This window comes from Chlamydotis macqueenii, chromosome 9, assembly GCF_036417535.1.
Source record: "Chlamydotis macqueenii isolate bChlMac1 chromosome 9, bChlMac1.mat, whole genome shotgun sequence".
In the NCBI taxonomy this organism is placed as follows: Eukaryota; Metazoa; Chordata; class Aves; order Otidiformes; family Otididae; genus Chlamydotis; species Chlamydotis macqueenii.
The window spans coordinates 23,616,658-23,638,389 of NC_141564.1; the positions used below are offsets into that span (position 1 = coordinate 23,616,658).

At 36.7% G+C, this 21,732-nt stretch overlaps 1 protein-coding gene across 1 annotated transcript; it reads left to right on the forward strand.

The window, feature by feature from the left end:
• The first annotated feature begins 826 nt into the window (after positions 1-826).
• On the forward strand, positions 827-20,427 carry ZBBX (zinc finger B-box domain containing). Its single transcript, XM_086754946.1, has 19 exons — positions 827-854; positions 1,625-1,712; positions 2,306-2,419; positions 3,986-4,079; positions 6,471-6,519; positions 6,665-6,774; positions 11,191-11,358; positions 11,837-12,011; positions 12,848-12,968; positions 13,514-13,632; positions 13,838-13,941; positions 14,283-14,389; positions 14,795-14,826; positions 15,706-15,950; positions 16,453-16,612; positions 16,957-17,112; positions 18,076-18,312; positions 19,573-19,708; positions 20,352-20,427. Exons 2-19 carry the CDS (start codon positions 1,645-1,647, stop codon positions 20,425-20,427), a joined length of 2,271 nt encoding a protein of 756 aa, XP_086611072.1. The 5' UTR covers positions 827-854; positions 1,625-1,644.
• The last annotated feature ends 1,305 nt before the right edge of the window (positions 20,428-21,732 follow it).

Consider the following 21,732-nt stretch of genomic DNA (forward strand, 5'->3'; position numbering starts at 1 on the left):
GCTCTAATAGCTATTAAATGAATTCAGGTATTTTCTCAGAACACGTCAGGTTTTTTATCACCTTCTGTCTATCTGCATCCCCTGTTATCTATAACTTGATGCTTTTTTTTTTTTTTTTCCTACCCAGTATCACTGTATTCCTGAAACTTTGTAGATAGTGTTATCTCTGATACTGTCACAACTTTTCAGTTACCACATTAAATATTTCCTTCCAGTGGAGTATGTTAAAGTTTATAAAAACCCATCATTTATACGAGTTAACTGCTTTCCCTCCTTGAGCTTGGTGAGCTGGCTTCAGTCATTCACCTCTGTTTTTATTTTTGGGTGGTGTTTGGGCTACATCCAAACCAGCGTCTAGATGTGCTAGTCCTGCTAGCACACATTTGCCGAGAGAAGAACCGTCTTCTATTCTATTCTATGTTAACAGAGTCTTCTTTTATCTTAGAATGTGAGAAAAGAATAATTTATTTGAAAGGATAAGGAAGAATGGCGTGCTTGGTTTTTCCAGCACAGTTAGAAATGTATTTTGTGCGCGTGTCTGATGTTTCTGTCAGCACTGAAATGTCATTCCTTTCAGGCTCTGTGGCACCAGATGTTTTAACTGTTTGCAATGTGCCATTGACAGGAGTTTTGCCTCATGGATGGAGGGATTATTTGGACACATTTTAACTGTATTAATGGTAATTTTCAAGTTTATGTGCAAACAGGCAGCTGAGCTTTTTCTCTTCAGTTCAGTTATACATTTGATGTATTTCAAATACTAAGCTTCTCCACATCATTTCAGTTAGGTCCTGCTTTCAGCTGGAATCTGATAGCCAACAGTTGAAGAACAGTTTCCAAACGTCCTGTCAGCTGTAAGTCTCGGGACTATAAAGTTGGTTTTGTTTTTTTTTTCTTTTCCATATGCATCCCAGCAGCGCGAGTAAATGTTCAGCTTTGGCACTGTGCTTGAAATCGAGCGTTGGCGTGTTTCTTCCAGCAGCCTGCTTAATCTCTACTAGTTACACTGCAAGCATTCCAGTGGAGGAGGGAGGGGTATGGATGCTAAACTTCAGTTTAGACTCCGTGCTGCATGAACTTGCTTGCTGGAAGAGTATTTTACAACCTGGGGAAAAACCAAAAAAGTCTTCAAAATACCACTGTCTTGAAGTTTTGAGAGAAGGGAATAACTCTGCTCTGTGAGTTATCCTATTCTTTTGTATCAGTTTGTATATGACAGAAGATGTTTATCTTTCCAAATCAGTTGAGAGGGTTTGACTTCGTAGCCATTGATACAATTTTCTCCTTCTCTGTGCTTTCTCTGGGTCTGGTTGAAGAAAGCTGTGTTTTATTTAATATTAAACTGCTTTCATTGACCTTTAGGGAATTGCTAAAATGAAACAGACAAGTAAATCTTTTCCCTGGTTTCATAAATGTAATAAAAACTTTTTCTTTCTGTTAAATTTAATTTAGAGTTGCTCTAGGATTTTATTGGCACTTCATACAAAAAAGTTCAGTGTTCCATTTCTCTCCCTCTATACACTAATGTATTTAGATTTGTAACAAGTTTTTACTGTTTTAATTTCAATCAAATTCCCATTTCAACAGGTTGCTAACTGTAGATCATTGAAATTCTCTTTTTTAGAGGAGATTGTACTGGGTATCATGAACATGAATGATTTTGTAATACTCCCAGGCTCAAAAACTGGAACTTCAGTGAGATTAAAAGCAAAGTAAGTGCATTTTATCTGATTGTAATAGAGATTTTTTTCACGATTTTTATTAAGTTTTAATGCAACATTAAGTAGAAGATGTTTGTGTAACAGCAAGAAGAATCATGATGTGTTTCTTTTCTGGTATTTTCCCTATGCTTTTATCCTTAAGCCTTTCTTTTCTTAGTCTTTAGCCTAGTTTCTGAGTAAGTTTATAGGTCTTATAACTGCATATCTAACATAAACGTTGTAACAAACAATACTAAAGAATTCACTGGGTTAGTTTATTTTAATATAATTAAGCAACAAACCTTTCTGAATGCAAACACAATTGTATCATTTTTAAATACTCGAAAGCTGATATTGGAGTAGCTGTATCACTGTCAGCATGCCCCTCTGTAATGAGGTATTCTTGGGTCCAAGGAACTTGCATCTGACCTGCTCACAATTTTCCACAGCTGTTTTCAGTCTTGCTGGCAGATAGAAGGGTGATGTGCCTTTTAATGACAAATTTTTCCACTTTTTTTTTTTTCTTGCTGGTTTAAACTTCTTCAGGTGCCTTACTGTCTTTCATGTAATTTCTAATGAATATTTTACTACTCTAACTTCTCCAGAACTGTCAGAGAACTACAGTTGGAGAAAGTGCAGTTAGAAAAAGAAAACAAAGAGATGGAGAAGAAATTACGGCAACTACAGTCAAACATGAGGAGAGAAAAAGAAGAGAGAAAGTAGGTTAAACTTCTGTTTCAAAAAAAGAAATCCAATGAGATGCTCTCTCCATACCTGCCCCTGCCCCAGATAGGAGCTCTTGCAAAGTTTGGAATTCACAATAGTGTTCATTCTCCTCTCCTCAATCTTTCTTCCCAGTGATAAACTTGCTACTCTATGAATTTTTGTTTATTTTTACACTTCTGTGTAAAATTTTTATTTTTTTTCTTCTTTAGGTAAACTAACAAATCCTTCCTGGTAGGGATATTCCTTCAGCAGCAAAGATCCCTTTTCCTCATTGATTCCCTCTTCTGCCTTTTTCCCCTTGTCTAGTTGGATTTGTCACCTTAGTTTTAAAGCAGGAGAGAGAAAGTAATTTCTCTTGCGCTATTTCAGTCTTATTTCTGAAGTTTCTAAAGAGGATGCTGTTTGTAATACTGCTTTGATCCTGTTTTGCGTGCATCTGTGTAGCTTCCCAGAAAGTCATTTTCCATATCATGGAAAACATGGCTTGGAAAGTAAGCATAATGTAATGAAGCAAGTGCTAGGGTGGAAGTTTAAATCTCAGCTCTGTTACTGGCTCACTCTGAGCGTTAGCAGATCTCTGCAACATCTGCTTCCCTTTCTTCGTACGTCTGCCTGACGTATTCTGTCACTGGAGAGACGAGTGCCTTGGATACCTTGGTGCCTTAGTCTTGGTAATGCCAAGGGCCTGCTCTTTAGAGCTCTGTAAACTTTTGCTCGAGCTCTTGAGTCAGTGTTTTCCAGATAGTGCGTGGCACTTTTTCCCCCGTTTTGTTCTCATGCAGTTCTTGTAGTGTTCTCATGGCCTTGTACCCGCAAGCCCTGACCGTGGTGGCGGTGTGAGTTCAAATGGCATGAATCACGGGCATTTGCACCACTGGTGGGAAGATCATCCCTCTTCCCTCCCATATGTTTTCCTTACCTCTTGCATTTTATGCTTTAGTTTGTTTTGCACTGTGTTTGGTTTTCTCTAAAACAAAGTAGATCAGTCATTTCAATACTTGATAAATATGTAATAGTGTATTAAGCAGTGTGCTAAAGCTGAAAATCACAGTTTAATCTCCCTTAGTCTTAAATTCTTCCCCACTATCTTCCATGTTTGTCACAGTAGTCAATATCTGATATTCACTGAAATCTTAATTGTAGGTATGTGTTCCTGGCTTATTAAAAGATTCTGCATTTTAGCTGTGCTGGATGAATGCCCTAGAGTAAATTGAGGTGATGAAGATTTATCTAAAGCATGCTGCTGTTGCATTTTTATTCTTCTAAAGCCAACCTTAGAGAATTGATGGGATTTTCTTACGTCTAAAAACTTAGACCAATTTGATGGTCTAAAAATAAGTACTTTTTTACACAGTTGATGATTTCACTACGATTAAAGTAGATGTAAAGCAGGTTTCAGTGGAAGGGAGGTGTTTGTGTTTTGGGGAATTGATGATCCTATAGACAAGTATTTTATCTTTGTGATGCTCTATCATTTAAAAACTTGAAGGAAAACCTTTATGCTTCTCTTTTTTAAAGAAGGCATAATTTGTAAGTTCTTTCTTGCTCTTGGTTCATAGGAAATCAAGTGCTTATCATTGGAAATCTGGACAGGCAGCAGCAATGACCAGCCATGCTCGAGTTTTGTCACAAAGCAAAGGAAACCATAATAAGGTAGTAAATTATCAGTATATTGGCAGTAAAACTATTTAAAACAAAACAAGATTTAGAACATTTAAGCTATGGAATGTGGAAATTTCAGGTACTGTAAAAATAAAGCGTTAAGCACCTTCTGACTATAATTTCTGATTGTTTATTTTTGCATGCCAAGCTTATGGTTCCCTTTCTGCTGGAGGAACACCAAGTTCTGTTTGGTGATCTGTTGTTTTTTTGATTGCAATAGATAGCAAATTCTCATTGCTTCTGCAGATTTACTATTGTAAAAGTCTCATTAGGTATTGACAGAAGTCATCGGGAGCCTGTCTTTCAAATTAGGCCTTGTCTAATGTCCATTATGAACCTGAAATACAAGGCTACAGGTGACATTTTGAGTAAAAGTTATCTATCTTCATAGATAAAAGCTATGCAAAAGGCACACCACATTAAAAAAAAATACTACAGTTAAAGTTTTTTCTTTAACTCAGTCACTGCGTAATGGCATCTGCATTCACAGTAGAACTTCCATATGACTGTCTGGTTCATTCTCTCTTTTCTTTTTCCCCACTTCTGCATGTCCTGTAACCTTTCTTATGATTCTTCTGGGTTTCTTTCCTCTCAGTAAGTATACCAGGAGACTCAGAACTTGACTCGCCACTTGGTCCACAGTAGCTGGAAAAGTCCTACATTAATCCTGAGCACTGATGCTATTTGGTCAAGTGTGGGTTAAACAGATCTTTGAAGCATTCTCATGGACAAGGACTGGGATCAGGCCGTTCTTTTGGACTGAGACTGAATGCTTCTGAGTGTTTTAAAAACTAGATTAAGCTTATCAATTGACTCTTGTTCTGTGATATTCTTGCTTAGACCTAAAAGGAATGAGGTTGAACTTTCCTGAAAGTCATTGAAAAATTTGTTTTCTTTTTAATATATATGTACACAGTGGGGTATTTTCCCCTTATTTCCTTCTGGAAATGACCAGGGCAATTTTGCTCAAACTCTCAAAAAATATTAAGGATAAGGCAGATGTAAGGGAATGGTAAAAGTTGGTCAAATTTGTAAGTAGCTGAAGACTGGACCTCGTAGGGAGTGTTATCACTTCCAACTGTAATAACCTAGTCTTAATAGTTCATTCTCTAGTGAAATAAATTAATCATTTTAACAGCTTAGGCTCTTGTCCTTGAGGCTTCATACATCATGGAAGCAAGCATTAGGTGTATCCGTCACCAAATAGTGTTCATGAGTGCTGTTAAAATACCAATTGTGATAACAGAGCTTATGTTCTTTACTTGATCCATGAATTAGTAAGGATTTGGGGATCCCCTACAGATTTTCCAAAGTAGCTCAACTTACAGATACTTCCTCTTTCCTATAGCAGACACTGATGTGTCTGGAGAGGCACGCAAATTATACTGAGTGGGACATAAAAAGGGAGTTTTCTCGTAGAATTTTTTTTTTTTTTTTTTTTTCTGGGAGCCATGCTATGTATGCTGTGTTGAAACGAGAGCTGTTAGTGAAGAGAGACCACTTGAAACTGGCTGAAATAAAGCTTGTGTAAGTCTGAAGAGAAGAACAGACAGTGACAAATTCAGACTAAGCCATCACAGTTGCTATTTGAAGTCTTTCGAAGCAGCAGCAGTTTGGCATGAAGCTCTTCTTGGCCAACACACTCAATTTCAATAAAATTGCCTACTTGCCCATGAGTAGAAGAGAGGATCAGAATGAAAAGGTTTTCTTTAGCTCGCCTCTTTCTCCTTCCCTTTTTCTGAGACAAGTAACTCAGAGCTGTTACTACTTCAAAGACCTCAAGATTTTTGCTGTGATGGCTAAGGATAAGATGTATTGGGCAGAATTTTCAGAAGGGCAAAATTAAAATGTCTGCAGGTGCATGAAATTAGGAGGAGGGAAAGTGAGGGCACAGTGCGGACTCAGCTTGCGGGGAAAAACTGAGGAGCAAAACCATTGGAAACGATCAGTTACTGGGGTGCTAGATGATGGAAGGGTAATGAGGAGAAGCAGAAGAAAACCAAACTGACACCTACTGCCCACAGATAGGTAGATTTCTATGCAGTTTATATGTGCATTAGGCTTTGCTGGGCATTTGAGCTTAAGTCACTGAGGTCATGAAATTTCTGGAGGTCTGTGCTTGTGGAAAACCCTTGCTATGTACGTTTTGCTGGGCAAACAAGGACAATGTCATTTCATGAATGCGGAGGGAAATTGGTCACAGGCTGAATGGCTGTCATGAACAATACAGGGAGTTTACTCTTTAAATACATGCTTAGCTATTCTCCTAGAAATGGTAACATTTTCATTTTATGAAAGTTAGTCTTCTATTAATTTTCATTTAATATTCATAGTCCATCTACCTTGATGTTTATATATATATGTAAATATTCTTCTATGTAGGTTTCTTCAGGAAAAGTGAAGTTGCAAATACTCAAAGAACAGATTCAAGGTAAAGACATTTTTGTTAACTAAATGAAAACTCACAAACTTCTGGTAGAGTATCTGGTTCTTGGAGGTTGCTGCAGGTAAGCAATAAAGAAAATATAGACTGGAGTACTGGATTTGTTTTTTTGTTTGTTTGGTTTTTTTTCCAGAGCCAGTCAAAGAACTATCTAAGCATGAAATGGCAAATACTGTAGCTCCTGAAAAAACTGAATTGAAGGGGACAGCATGTGGACTACATGAAATTAAGAGTGCACTGCTGGTAAGAGATCGATGTATAGAAATAAATATGTGCATGCCTCAAACACAAGTGCAGATCTAAATATTACGTTAGCTTTCTGTATGTTAGTTTTTCTGTACAATGCAGCTGTATGATGGTAGTCTGTGGATGTCATACTAGCTGCCTCTGCCTCTTCTGAAAAAGGGAATAATTTTAATGGCAATATTGCTACTTTGAAATAATAAAGTCAAGGAGCTCATTTGAACTTTTAGCCTTAGCTTTTCTTGTGAATTGAAGATGATTTTTAGTACCTTATTTTTGCTGTTTGTTCTGCTGGGAGAAAGAAGACCTTTCTAAGATGGTCAGCTTGAGGCGCCATACTGACTAATAGATGTGCAGCAACTTAAAAAGAGGAAAAAATTACTTAAGTATTTAAGATTAATTTCATCCAACTTTATTTAAATATCTTTCTGGAACTGAAATTATAGGAATAATTTTTCTCATCTGTTTCCCAAAACATGTTGATGATATCCACTTTAATTCTAGGATTTCTTGCTGCGATAACTACTTGGGTTCCATAGAGTAATGGGAGGTTTTCTATGCTGATCTCCCAGAATGCAGGGAAACAGATTAAATGATTATGTTATCAGAACTGTTACCAGTTCTTTAACAGGGAGTTTCTTTAAGCTGTATTTTTATTACTTTGCCCAGCATGTAAATGTGGGTAAAGACTGGTCTCTGACTTAACTAAACACTACCATACGATTAAAATAAGATGTATGGTTTCAGGCAAATAGGGCAAAATTGAGTGGTCCTTGAGTATTTTGTAATTTTAAATACTTTGATAAGCACCAGGGCACATTCTTACTTCTGACTGCTCTCTGAGCTGGTACTTGCTGGCTATGTGGAAATTAGCATTATCAAGTATGAGGTGATTTATATTTAATAAGATATGTTTGCCTTTTTAGCAAGCATAAATAGGAAACCTAGCCTCCAAAATATGATATAGTGCCATATTATTTTGGCAGCCAAGAGGGCAAACCGCATCCTGGGGGGCTTCAAAGGAGCGATTATCCCACTGGATTCAGTGTTGGCGCGGCCTCGCCTGGAGCACTGTGTGCCGTTCTGAGCCCCACAATTTACAAAGAATGTGAGGGTCCTTGAGGGAGAGCGGCAAAGCTGGTGCTGGGGCTGGAAGGCATGTCCAGTGAGGAGTGGCTGAGGACTTTGGGCTTGTCTAGTTTGGAGAAAAGGAGGCTGAGGGACGACCTTGTTCTCCACAGTCCCTGAGGAGGGGAGGTGGAGATGGAGGTGCTGAGCTCTTCACCCTGGTATCGAGCAGTAGGACTCGTGGGAATTGTTCAGTGCGTTTGTTCTTCGTGCGAGCTTTTAACGCGCAGGCCCGGCTGGGCTGTAAATCCCCATTTTTAGGGAACAGGGAGCTGTTCCCGCCTGTCCCGGGTTTGTGGGAGGCGGCGGGGGCCGCTCCCGCTTGTCCACGGGGTGCGCGGCCGGGGCGGGCCGCCAGGGGGCGCTGCGCACCCGCGGGACGCTCCCGCCGCGCCGCGCGTGCCTGTGGCCGTTGCGGTTGCCCCGCCCGTGTCTGCCCGTTTGAAGTAACGGGCGGGCTGGAAATCCTCAGTGCCGCGATGGGCTGGGCTGCCTTTTGCTTCTTGCTTAACCTCCCCCTCCTCCGTTCAGGCGGAGCGATGCTTCTAAATCCTTAATTCTTGGTCCCAGAAACTCCGGTATCGTGAGCAGCACTTGTAAGGCCAGGGCAACGCTGGTCGATAGCAAGGCCGTTGCTTGGGTTACAAGGGGATTACTTTCATGCTATCACATGATTTACTTAATCAGTAGAAAGTTTTTAAGCTAAAAAAAGTGTTTTCATAGACGTAAATAGCATAGCTGTTTTATTGCAATACATACAGGGAAAAAAAATCATGCTGGCTTTCCTTGTGCCTTGATGGGTTTTGTAGTTGTGCAGTTCCTGCTTATAATTATGTCCACTCCATCAAATGCCACTTTCAGCATCCCCGGTTCTTTCATACTTGGATTCCAGTCACAAAGGAGTAAACTGTGATGAAACTAAAATGTTATATAATACAGTGGAGGCTTAAGTTGTGTGTAGTTTTATTATTCAGCACAGTAATATTCAGCTTCTAACATACAACTTTATGTCGCGTATCTGTTATGAAACAATAAAAAATTTATAATTTTATAATTAGGGTAGTAAAGATTCCTCCTAGAACTATTGTATAACACTTAATTGTAACAAACTTAAGTTTCTCGTGCATCATATCTGATTGCATTTCATAAATGGGTTGTAACATCTCTTTATTTGAGCCAAATTGTACATGCATTTTTGATTTTTATCTTTTGGACAAAACCACTATTTTTGTTCTCTTAAGGTTATTCCAAATTTTATTTTGATAAATGCCGTGATTTGCTTTTTAAAATACTTTTCCAAATACATATTATTATGCTTGTTTTAATTCTCTTTCATTCCTATGTAAATGATGACTTTTATAGCTGGATTTAATGAATCAATGAGAAGCCATATGAGGAATGATTTATGAAAAAATGTTTGGATTCGTATTTCATTGTTGTGATTACAAAGAATCAAAGTTAGTTTATCATCAGAATGCAAGCTAACAAATATAGAAAATGTAGATAGGGTCTTGATTGAGTGTAAATCAATTTAACTATTTCAGTTCTACCGTATGAGGTTTTCATGGAGGCAGATTTTACTTTTTGATGGTGTCACTGGCTATGTCATTCTGTTATTCCACTGAAATTTATTTGATATCTCATTCTTTTTTTCCTCAAAATACAATCCTTTTAGTAATGCAGTAAATTGTCAGTTGTTGGTCTAATAAATACGTCCTTGTCGCAATGATCCTTACTCCTAGTATGTTACTAGAAAGATCACATCATTTGGTGGAAAAACTTCAGGTGAACATTTAAGGAAATTACAGAAAGATACACCATCCTGTGAGTAACAAAAAACCAGCAATAAATCATCTGTTTGGGATGATGCATTGTCCTGAGTTATGCAGTGGATATAAAAGTTTTACCATGAGCTGTTTTACATGGATATAAAAATATGTCCGTACACACATCTAAATACAGAGTGTTTAGGATTTTTTTTTTTAATAGACTGTAGCAGAACTTTTAAACCTGGAACTGAAATCTAGGTGGCAGCAATAGTAAAACAATAATAAATCTAGACATTTTTAACGTATTCTCTTTTAGAAATATATATAATATAGCTAAAATTTTGGTATTACTTTATTTATTGTCTTTGTTATAATAAAATTAATATATTTACTATATTTTAATTTTGGTATTTATATATTATTATTATATATTAGCTACCTCCCCCACCTTTTACTGATTCTTTGCTATTCTCTCCAGTCTTACTCTGAAACTATTTAGACACTGCCTCTATTAATAAAAGGAGCTAACAGAAGGGTGCAGAGAGAGATTCCTAAGTTGCTTAGGCATTGAAGTAGGAGAAAATTAGCATGTGAGTTCAGTTTAACATGCAGCCAGAACAAATAAACTTTGCAAGTATTCTCTAAAATAAATTTTGCAATTCTTGCTTAAGTGTTTTGAAGCAACTGAGCAACATCTCAATGAAGATGTTCTTGATATTGTACAAATCATACAGCAGTGTGAGCCTGTCTGTTGTATCTGCGGTTCAATACAGTGTGCTGGAGTACCAAAACCAACCATACGTAATGCAACTATGCTTGCTCAAAGAGAGCAGGTGTATGCAGCTACAGTAACAAAATGATTTCTTTCAAAGAAATGTGACTTCTGCTGAATTATACTGTAACGTTAAGATTATTTTCTTCATGAGGGGTAAAAGAAATTGACATAATCTTTAGGTGCGTGCTTCTGAATGCATGTGCCATAGGAAACAGAATGAGTCAAGGAGAAGGGCAATTACAGAGAGAAATTCCCTTCTTTAAGTGTCTGCTTCTGTGATCTCCATGTAAAAATGTTGTTCTTCTGTAGCTAATTTCAGTCAAACTCAACTAGTTCTTCATACTTTGAACTTGCCTGGACTGTTTTTTGTATGTGAATGGATGTCCTGGTTAGTTCCTTAAATGAATGTTTTCCTCTTGTTGTCCTCTACAGATGTGCTTCTGTCTACTGAAAAGCTTCAATAAGCAGAACTTCATTAAAAAAGTACATAGCTCATAAGTTTGTTTAAATGATATGTGCTGCATAAAACACCTCACTTAGTCTGTCCTGTGTAGTACCTAATGGAATATTCAGATTATTGAATTTTTTCTCACACATTGGCACACTATTGAAATTATGTGCTTATGTCACAATCGCTCTTCAGTATGTGGTTACTTACCTGCTAATGGTGTTTAATATGGTGTTTAGTGGAGTGTTTGAGTATGTTTGCAATCAATCGATGGCTTTATAATGTTTCATTAACAGACAGAAGCTGATAGACATGTCGGAAAATTGGAAACCGTTGATGACTTAATCAAGGAAGTAAATCTGAATGGATCGAAAATTAATCATGAGCAGAAGAAAGTAAACAGCAAGCAGCAGGTCACATCAGACAAGTTTTCATCTCTGCTAGCGTCAGCAGGCAGTGCTAAGGTAGTGTACAGTTTGGAAAAAGAAAAAAATAAATTATTGTTTAGGACATGTTAGGTAGAGTGGCCTTAGGTTTTTCCACAGTGTGCCAAGCAAGGGATCAAGCTCTCAGACTTGCGCAGCCCTTTGACCCCTCTTCATGTCTGTCGGCGTGATATCCATCCTGTGCATAGCATGTAGGCCATCCATGGCTACTGCTTTCTGCCTACTAAAAGCACTTCAGTTAAATGTTTTTTGTGTGTGTGTGCTTATACATAATTTTGTTATTTTGCTCTTGATATAGAACACTGCAATTTAATTGTGAACAAGACCATGTAAAACCTGAGTGATCTTGATTACCCAGGGTAGCTAGACTATGCCCAGATAAAAAGGGTGCTGCATTTCCATAGCTGATGCTAAAAATGTTGTCGCTGTTGTATGTAACTGGGGAGAGGATTATCATTGCAAGTGTTGTATTAATTAAGTTGTGGATCTGATTTAGGAACTGTCCTCAGCATCAACCTGTAAAGGCCTTGAAAATCAGGACAAAGAGTTATTACTAAATGGTACATTTAATGAGAAAGAATCTGCAAAGTCTTTTCAAAAAGCTTTGCTTCAATGGAGAAAAGACAATTATGATCACAGAGAACAATTGCGTGCCCGTGAGGTCCTATCAGGTATGGTTTCTTTCTGTTTTAATTGCATTTTAAAAACATTAGGAGCCGTTTTGGTGAGTTAGCAGGTTTTTGATTAGTGAAAGTAGATGTTCTGTTAGAATAGTAAATGTTTCATCTTAAGTTTTCTCTCTGTGTTCCTTTATAAATTAACAACAACCTCTGAAGGTTTTTTTAATAACGTGCAGATTAGTGTTTATCCCATTCTTGTTGGCCAGATCGTTTAACTCATGTCCCTGCACTTTCCTGTGGGGTGATTTCTCACTTTAGACTTTAATATGAACTGTAGTGCTTGAGCATAAAGTCACAGCTTTTAACTGAGCCAAGGAATGTGCGTGGCTCAGGATTTCCTATGTTGTATCAAAGTAGGTTTTCTGCTTGCCTTCCACAGGCTCTTAATATTTCTTTGTCCCAGTGAAAAGATGCAAGCAGTTGAAGTATGCATGGAAAAATATGAAAAAAAACCTCCCTCTTGTCTGGTTGGATTTGTACAAATTAGTCTTCTTCCTCTAGTCCATGGATAGTGTTCATTCTTTCTGTGTGATATGATGGGATTTTTATCTGTGGAGTCATGGATTCCACCCCTTCCCCTCCACCCCCCACCGATGTGGTAATTTTATTTTATGTGAGAAGCTGTAATAAGTGAGTTTTTACTGGCTACCCTCACTACTGACTGCGGTGTGTAAATCTAATACTACTGGCCCTTTAAATTTTGGAATTATGCAACGACTTAGACGTAGACTACTACTGTAACATTAATTAGAAAATAATGTCATTAAATAGCAAGTTTATAAAACTGAATAGCTATTTAATTTTTTTTTTCTTCATAATTCTAGTAGAATCTGTGGGAATTTGTGAGGTACAGACCAATCTTACTGTTTTGAAGGAACCTATCCAGATTGAATTCAAGAAGGATGGCCTGAGCTACATGGAGAAACTTTTGCTTAAGAAATACAAAAGGTATTGTTGAAGTTGCTGGTACTAATGAAAGAAGTCAGAGATACTTTATAGCATTAACAAAAATTCCATTGAAACTTTAAAAATATTAATTATATTCTCAAGAGTTAAGATTACTATATACAGGGTGCTTTATTTTAATAAAATAACCATTATAACCAGACTTGATGACTTAGTATTTCAGAATTCTTTCAGAGGTAGTACTTGGAGGGATTCTCGTTGCTATCAGTTGTAGAATTTGGAGACTGGCAGTAGTACTTGGTTGCTTGATTTTGGGGCATTTGCTCCAGGACCTTTATAGAGAAAAGGAAGTACGATCTTCAGGATGCTTTTATAAACATTACAGAGTTGGTTTTTTTAGACCCTGAGGTGCGAGGTTATCTCGATGCAATTAGGAAGAGTTGCTGCTTTTCAGCAGCCGTTAATCCTGCTGCAGTAAGTAGTGTAGTGTTTTGTTTTGTTTTTTGTTTGTTTTTTTTTTAATAACTGTGATACTACATATTAAAAAAATGATGACTTTTAAAGATGGATTTATTTTCCTTCTTTAGAACTCCTGTTGATCAAGTTTCTGGTAGTTGCATTAAACCTGTGCAAACACCGAGTGTACATCAGGCTGTGATTGGAGGAGGGGAAGAAGGAGATGATGATGATGTCAATGACTTAACAGGTATAATAGATATCTGTTTACTGAATCTAGCTATTAAATACTACTTCTTGGGATTTTTTTTTTTCCTGTGATTGCTGAACAGTTAAAGTAACAATAATGAAAGGGGAAATTTATGGTACTTTACAATAAGTAAAAGGTTTGTATTTGTATAAGTGTATCTTGAACAGGAAAAGATGAAATGCATCAAATTAATTATATTTCACAGCTGAAGAGGTGAAGAGATATTGGACATCTGTTTTTAGAGAGGAAGTACCCAAGGCTATTTCTGAAATGGCAGAGTCCTCTTTGAAAATAGAGTTCCTTGATGATGTAAGTATGTAATTAAGGGCTTCATGAATCTTCACAGTGATCTCAAGTGATGTTTAAATGTTAATCTGTTAAATATTTAAAGTAGCAATAGTTAAATAATTTCTAATTTAAAAAAATATTGGCCTATTGTTGTCTTTTTCCATACAAATGTGGAAAATTTATCTTTCCAGAGGTTCCCTGTAATTTTTCTCTGTTATGTACAGGGACCCTTACGGTATAGAAATTACGCAAAAATAGAATCTGCAGACATTTGATCACTTGAGTTGTTATTTTTTTTTTTAAATTAATCTATTTCTGAACATGGGTGTTGTGTTTTTTTTTTTGCTTTGTTTTTTAATTAGTCTTATGGTAAGGACTTGGAAGAATCATCTAACTTTTTGACAGTACAAGCTGGGGCTGTGGGAATGAACAACCAAGGAAAAATGGAACCACTCAAGCAGTGTGGAAGGTAAGAGAAATGCAGAGATTATTTGAAAGAGAAAAGGGAATAATCCTATCTTCTGACTTAGTTACTTTCCTAAGAAACAGGTGCTTTTATTTGCAGACAGTCGTACTTCATATGAAGGGGAGAATCCTTGTTTGTAAATTGCTTTTATCTCAGTAGGAGCAGGGGCTAGCATACAGACCAGTTTTATAATTGTTTGGTGTTGTGTATTTTTTAGATAATTTCACTTGACTAATCTTGTAATTCCAGGCAAAACTGAGAGTCCTAATAATTAATGATACGTGTACAATTCTTCTGGTCTCCCAAAATTTATTTATGATTAGATGTGATCTCTTTTGTTATATTTTATTCTTCTGGTCTTTCCTCCTGAGCTGACACTCAGTATTTTTTACTTCTTCCTCTTGGCAGAAATCCTGTTTCTTCTAAAGAAGTTTCTCAAGGTAAATTTTGAGTTATTTGTACAATGTACATACATGTCTACAGTTTTATTATTCTCACATAGGATGTGGTAGTCAGCTATGATGATTGTCAAATGGTTGAGAGCCAACCCTTTATAAAGCAGATGAAGTGAATGTACAAATATCATAATTTATCTGTACTGCATTAGATTTAATGTATGGCATGTGTCCTTTTTATGTAGAAAAATGCTTTTAGGTATAGATTGAGAGGTTCAGCACTTCAGACCCTAGTACTTGTTCCCTTTTTGCTTGGTTCAAGAAACTGCTTATTTAAATCTTCAAATATGAAAAAGCAAACAAGAGCTGACTAATGAGATGTGATTTATGTGTTTCTTTGGGCACAGGATAAGAAATAAAATGGCTATGTCTTGTATGAATGAAAAACAGTTTGCAGAATCATTCACAGCCTGATTGTATTTCAAACCATTGTACTGCTTTTAAGGAAACTCTATGAAATTGCTACTATTGCAGTTCTTTATGCTGGCACTGGTTAGATTATGGCATTCTAAATGTAAACAAAACACATTAGCATGAAGAAGTAGTTGGAAATATGTTAAAATTATTATCAAGATGTAATATTTTCATAGACAATGATGTACAAGAACACTAGATATGGAACTGGTACTACCACCTTGTAAGTCTAGTCTGTGTATGTTGGCATCTCTGGATGTCAGGCAAGAAGCTGATGAGAGTTAACTGTTCTTATTTGTAGTTTTATGGCATAGGGATAACTGAACTTAAATGGAGGCTTCCTATTTTAAGTTCATTAAGAAAATACAGTAGACTTTCAGGTTATAATTCATATTAATTTCCATTAAAAAAACCCCTTATTTTTATGATTTTTTTTTGGTACTCTTATAGAAAAAGTGTTTGTCTGCAATCTTGAAAGAAATGCAGAGCAAAAGGCGAATATTAGACAAAAGACTATGAGAAGATCACTTCACTCCTGTAAACTACCTGAGAAGATTTCTAACCCTGCTGAACTAATGAGCAACGAATATGACCTTGAGACACGACTGCAGAAACTGAATAAAGATTCGCAAGAACTGGACAGTGTCTGCAATAGCCAGAGTTTGATTTTGCCTGTAATTACAAAGTCTTCAGTGGTAAAATATTTTAATCTTTGATTGCTAAATAGATTAAGCAACATAGTTTATCTCCTTTCCTAGTTTAGCACGAGACAACATACCATCTTGTTGAATCCGTTGAGAGTGAGTGATAGTTGTATGGTTACCATGAAATATTCTACCACTTTTCCCTATTCTCCCCCTGACTGTTTCCCCCCCGAAAGCCATCAGGAGTATAGTTTTAATCAGAGGATTGTCACTGCCTACCATATTTCATCTGTAGAGGATAAAGGCCTCTGTGCTTTCCAGTTTGTATCGTCAGTCTTATCTTGATATTCAAAAAAAGCAAAAGGAACAACAGACCAATCTCAGACAAAAAAAAAAGTTTGTTGGGGGAGAAGGGAGCTTTATCTATTACCACGCTATCAGAATCATTCCAAGTTTTATGAAATGAACATTTTATCAATATAACCTTGCAAGGGCAATTTAGGAAATTTTCTGTTTCTTTTCCTGTTTCTAATATCTTTGTGTTCTTTTCAAGTTACAGGATGTAGCCAAAAGACAGAAATCTGTTTCTACGCGGTATTGGGGACTTCAAGACTTCTTTGTTGGTGGTGCAAACCCTAAACAAGTAATGCTCGAAGCATGTTCTTCGCTGTGTGCTGATTCAGGCCCTATGGACAGTAGCATCCCTTTTCCAGGTAATGACGTATGAATAAAATCTTTAAACAATATACATATATATCACTGTTGCTGTAAGACGTCCTTCTCTTTGTGTAACTTTTATCTAGCTTACTTTTAGGAGTAACTTCGGGGTAACAGTCATGCCAACATACGTAACTGGTGCTGTGGAAGGATAAAATAAACTTATTATTATCTTTTTTTTTTTTTTTTTTTTTTTTTTTTTTTTTTTTACATTATGTGTAGAAAATTTCTTGCATGACTTCTCTAAATCATACACATTAAATGCAGCAAAGATAGTAACAGTAAATGCATATCAACACAAAACCTGCAAATAATTTCCTCTAATGCTTTTTAATTCCAGGAGATGGAAAGTGGGTTACTGAAAGGAGCTTAAGCGAATACGCGGATGATTCTGTAGTTCAAGGTGTCCTAGCAAGTCAGCTGAACAGACTTTCAAGTGGTTTGAAGACTCAAAGTACAATTTCTCCCCTGATGGTGGCATGGAGGCCATACCCAGGTAAGGACAGCAACAGCTTTGAGATCCTACTTTAACAGGTTAATTTTTCTTATGTAAGAAGTAGAGACACTATCTGTGATGACTCTGTTAAATTTAGGTCATTTTTATGTCGTCATCTATGTATTTGTATTTTGTGTATAATGGCTTACATACATAGCATTGTTTCCATAAGAATGGGCTTTTGAATTAAAACTTATCTCTTTCCAGCTGTCACTAATAGTTATTTTTATTGTGTTTAGTTTCTGCTCTGCCTCTACCCCATTACTCCCTTCTTAGCGTGAATATTTAGATAATAAACTGTCTAGACCAAGATTATGTATTACTGTGTGTTTTGCAGCATCTGGTACAATATGGTTTTGATCTGATAAAAGATTTCTTCGTGCTACTGAAATAAGTCTTAACATGTGAACTACAAGAAACAAGTAATGCATAACTGCATCTCCGTTTTTTAGTTACTTTTCTCAATTTCAATTGTCTCCATCTCAAGAAATGTAGCTTACATGATTTCTCTCATTTTGAGCAATCAGTTTGGCATTTCAATTTTGAAAACACTATGTGTGGAAATGGAAACTGTCAATTTTGAATCCCAGAAAAATGTTTGAAAGTGTGTATATTTTATTCATGTTGCCTTAAATTAAGAAAAAGACAGAACCAAAGTTTTAAGCTTTCTACACACATTCTCAGTCTCTCTCCTCCCCCAAAACTGGTGCCATCGTACGTAATATTTAAATCACTTTTTTTTTTCCTGAAAGATACCCCTGAAGTATGAGGTGCTACTTCCCAATCTAATTGTAAGCTCTTTATTAACATTTCTTAATTCACAATCTTCAGCAAGATTAATAATTTCTTCAGATCCATTCATAATCTTAACTACAATTAATGTTGTTAATGAGCTGAGATAAAACTCTCTTTATGTGTGAAGTCTTTAATTATTAGAAGTTGTGACCTTTTCTGTTATTTCAGGGAATGATTCTAGAAGACCTTGGTCAACAAATAAGCTACACTGTAAACTGACTGGAAATTGCCCAACAAACACACAGCCAAGACCTAAGAGTTCACCTGTGCATATGTCTAGAGTTGATACTAAGATATTAAAGCACAAGTGCCTTGATGTAACTAAACAAGAAGAGTATCTCTGGGAATATAATGCTGACCAAGAAGCCCTACTTACTCTGGAAAAAGAATTACGAAGTTATACAGGTAATTGGCAATACAGCTTTTTTTTTTTTTTTTTTCCCTTCATGCTTCCAAGTAACACAATAAAAACAAGTAGCTATTTCATTTGCCTTCTCAGATCTAGCTGATTTTGATGCAAAAATGTACTAACCAAGCTGCACAAACATGGTATTACCTCTCATTTTGGGTTTGACTCACTCCCCTTTCCTCTCTCTTTTTAAACCCATCTTGTTTTTTGAGGACGGGGGGGTGGCAGGTGGGTGAGGTCTATTGGTTATGGTTGAGCAAAATGAGCAAGTTCTGATTTTGTTTGCTGAATACAGGAGAAAATATATTGGAATGCTTCTGTTCCATCTCAGTGAGGAGACAGGTCACTAAGACGCTTTGTGCCATAAGCAGCCTTGATAGACTGTACCTCCTAGGGTGTGACGGTCCCTTCTGAGTCGCTGTGGTGCTTTTATATTGGCAGGTCCTGGCTATGATGCATCTTCAGTAAACAAAAGTAGTCTGGATTCCAGAGTGTTCTGTCTTTTAAAATGTTTTTACCGTAGGTTTTGCTGTGTTTTCTTTCAAACAGCTCTTCTGAGGCTTCCAGATACGACATTTCAGGACAGCTATCCTTCTTTTTTTGATATGTACTTATCAGAACCCATGTGTTTTTGGAAGAGTTTCTCTTGTTAATGCTTGGAAGAATGAACATCCATGCCGAGTATGCTCAGAGAAGAATAGGGAGGGCAGTTATTGTTGAATTGTCCCATTTTTTCTCTCCCCTTTTTGTTCCACCTTCTTGCAATACGTTTGGTGTATTTATAAGTTGGTAGCAGAGACTTGTGGCTAGCTGGGAAAGTAGTAATGTACTTGCATGTGTGTTGCAAAAGAAGCAGAGACTGTGACCCCAGTTGGTCATCTTGTTGAATTGATGGATGTGGGATATATCCTGTTATTCCATTTTAAATACGTACTACCATTAGTCAGCTGCCCGAGTTCTATGCTTGCTTCTGCATTTTGAGGTCGCATAGGTATTGGTGGGCCCTGTATATAAGCTTTCATATTGTATTGGCACAAACATCTTGGAAGCAAACCCTATCCATTAATTCGGATGATACAAGAACTGTATAATAAAAAGCCATAATTTATTTGAGGGCTTCCAGTGACATCCTTCATCAGCTAGAGTTGTTTTGAGACTTTTAATGGCAAGATTTGTTGATACTGTAAAATTCTTTAATATGTAGATACTGTGTTTTTTGTTGATGTTTGTTCCTGAAATGACCTAAAATACTTCAGGTGCTGAAGAATGTTACAGCTTAATTTCTGAAGATGTAACCTCCACCAGCAGACACTCAGAGAAGATATGTAGAAATAGTACAGATTTCCTTAAAGACCTGGAGCTAAAAGACTACAGCAGACTTGATACTCTCAGGTAAGTTAAACTTGCTGAGTATGTTTTTACGATATTGTAAAATGCTTAATATGCCAAACACCTTTCCAGAACTGAAGTAAAAAGTCTTGACTTTCTGATTGTAGTTTAGATGCTGATTACAAATGTCAGCATGACCTATTTTGTATCTTCATGTTCTGAGCCAGTACTCTCAGGCAGCTCAGATTAAGAATTAAGTGTTATATTTTGTTGTTGAAACTCCAAAGTATAAATTTGGGGATTATGTCTTTTAAAATGCATTAGCATTTGTTAATATACAGCACTGAGATTTATAAAGTATGTCTCTTACAAATCATCCAAGTTCTTAGGGTGTATAGTACCTTTAAATAGAGCAGCTTTCCTAGCTTACCTGTTCTAAGATGTGGGATTTCTCTATGAAGACACAATAGTGACAACGTTATTTACCTCCTACTTGTTTAAGAGGTGAAAATGTATGTGACAAAAACTGAGGGGGAAAAATGAATATAGTAGCTTGTAATGTATGTATACTTGCAAAATATACAGCAAAAGCTATTTTCATGCATTTTAATTCTACATATGTTAACATATGTCACTAAGGAGATTAAAGCAGAATTGCTTGAGGAATTTAAGCTGCTGAAAATCACTGTGGTATTTTTCTTTTAAGGGACTGGAATGAAAGCCAGATGGATGATGAGAAAGAAATTCTGGAGGATAAGCAACAGGTTCTTGCATTACGGTGAACATGCAAAGGACTTAATGCAATTTCTATCTTTGCGTGTTGTACAAGACCAAGAAGTGTCTTGAGTACCGCTCAAGATATTATTTATTAAGGATTATTTTGTAAAACTGTCAATAAAAATCCTTAAAAATCCCTTCAGTTTGTCTTTTTTATTAGTATGAAGAAGCAGTAGAATAAAAGAAATCTAGTCTTGTGCTATTATTTTTTAGGCTTTTTTTATTCTTTAATTTTTATTCAAGATAAGATTCCTTGCCCGCAGACTGAATTTTATCTCCAAATGCAGTTTTACCTTGCCAAGCTGAGAGGTAATGTGCAAGAGGTATTAACGGAGTGTTCTTAAACTGAGGGTCTCAATATGGCCAAGTTTATGTGGTGAGATGCATAAAGGAAAGTGTAATAGGTCTAGTATACTTTACTGCTTATCATATATTTTACCACTAAGGGACTTTGACCTTGCAGAACAGAAATTAACAGTTTTACACAGTATGTTTTACTTCTCCTGCTACATTCCTTTCTTCTTAATTTCAGCAGATAGCATACACTAGCAGTAAACTTGACTCCCTCTGCTCAGCATCAATGAGGAGTCAATTCTCTTTGTGCACTGTACCACTTTCGCTGTTCCGGTATGCCAGTTTGGAGTGATCTGTGTTCAGCACACCCAATTCAGCTTCTTACAGGCCTTTTAAGATAAAAAGAATAAAGAGCAAATACAGTTAAAAGATGATCTTGCATGGTTTGGATTTCACCAAGTCATTTAAATTGCTCTACCTGATCATGACAAAAGCTGAACTGTACTTTTGAACTTGCTGCAGCTCTGTGGTATAAGAAGGTTTCTTCTTCCTCCTCTTCTGCCCCTCCCAGTTAATGTAAGGCTAAACGCGATTAACAGAACTTCACTGAAAGGTGACTTGCTGTTAGCTGCTGACATGGTACTTCAACGTAAAGAGGCTTTGGTGGCTTTCTGCTTGCTTTTGGAGGAGATGCTCAATTTGTACGCAGTAGTGAGTGGGTTCCTGTGGAGGTGGCAGGAAGTGATAGTTTTGAAGTGATCCAGCTGGTGTCTTTTGGTAACATCTTCAGGATTCTCAGACACAGCAGCGTGCTTCAGCTTTCTCAAAACTTTTTTTTCTCTATCATGTTCTGTTTGAATGAGGTCAACACTTTTTAATCTTTTTTTTTTTTATTAGTTTCCTCCACTGTGTTTTTTAAGATGCTTTTCAAAACATCTTAAAAGCTTTTTTTTTCCCCCTCCAGTTTTGATTTTAAAAAGTGTAAGTATTGAATCACCGTCACAAAGATTTCTGCA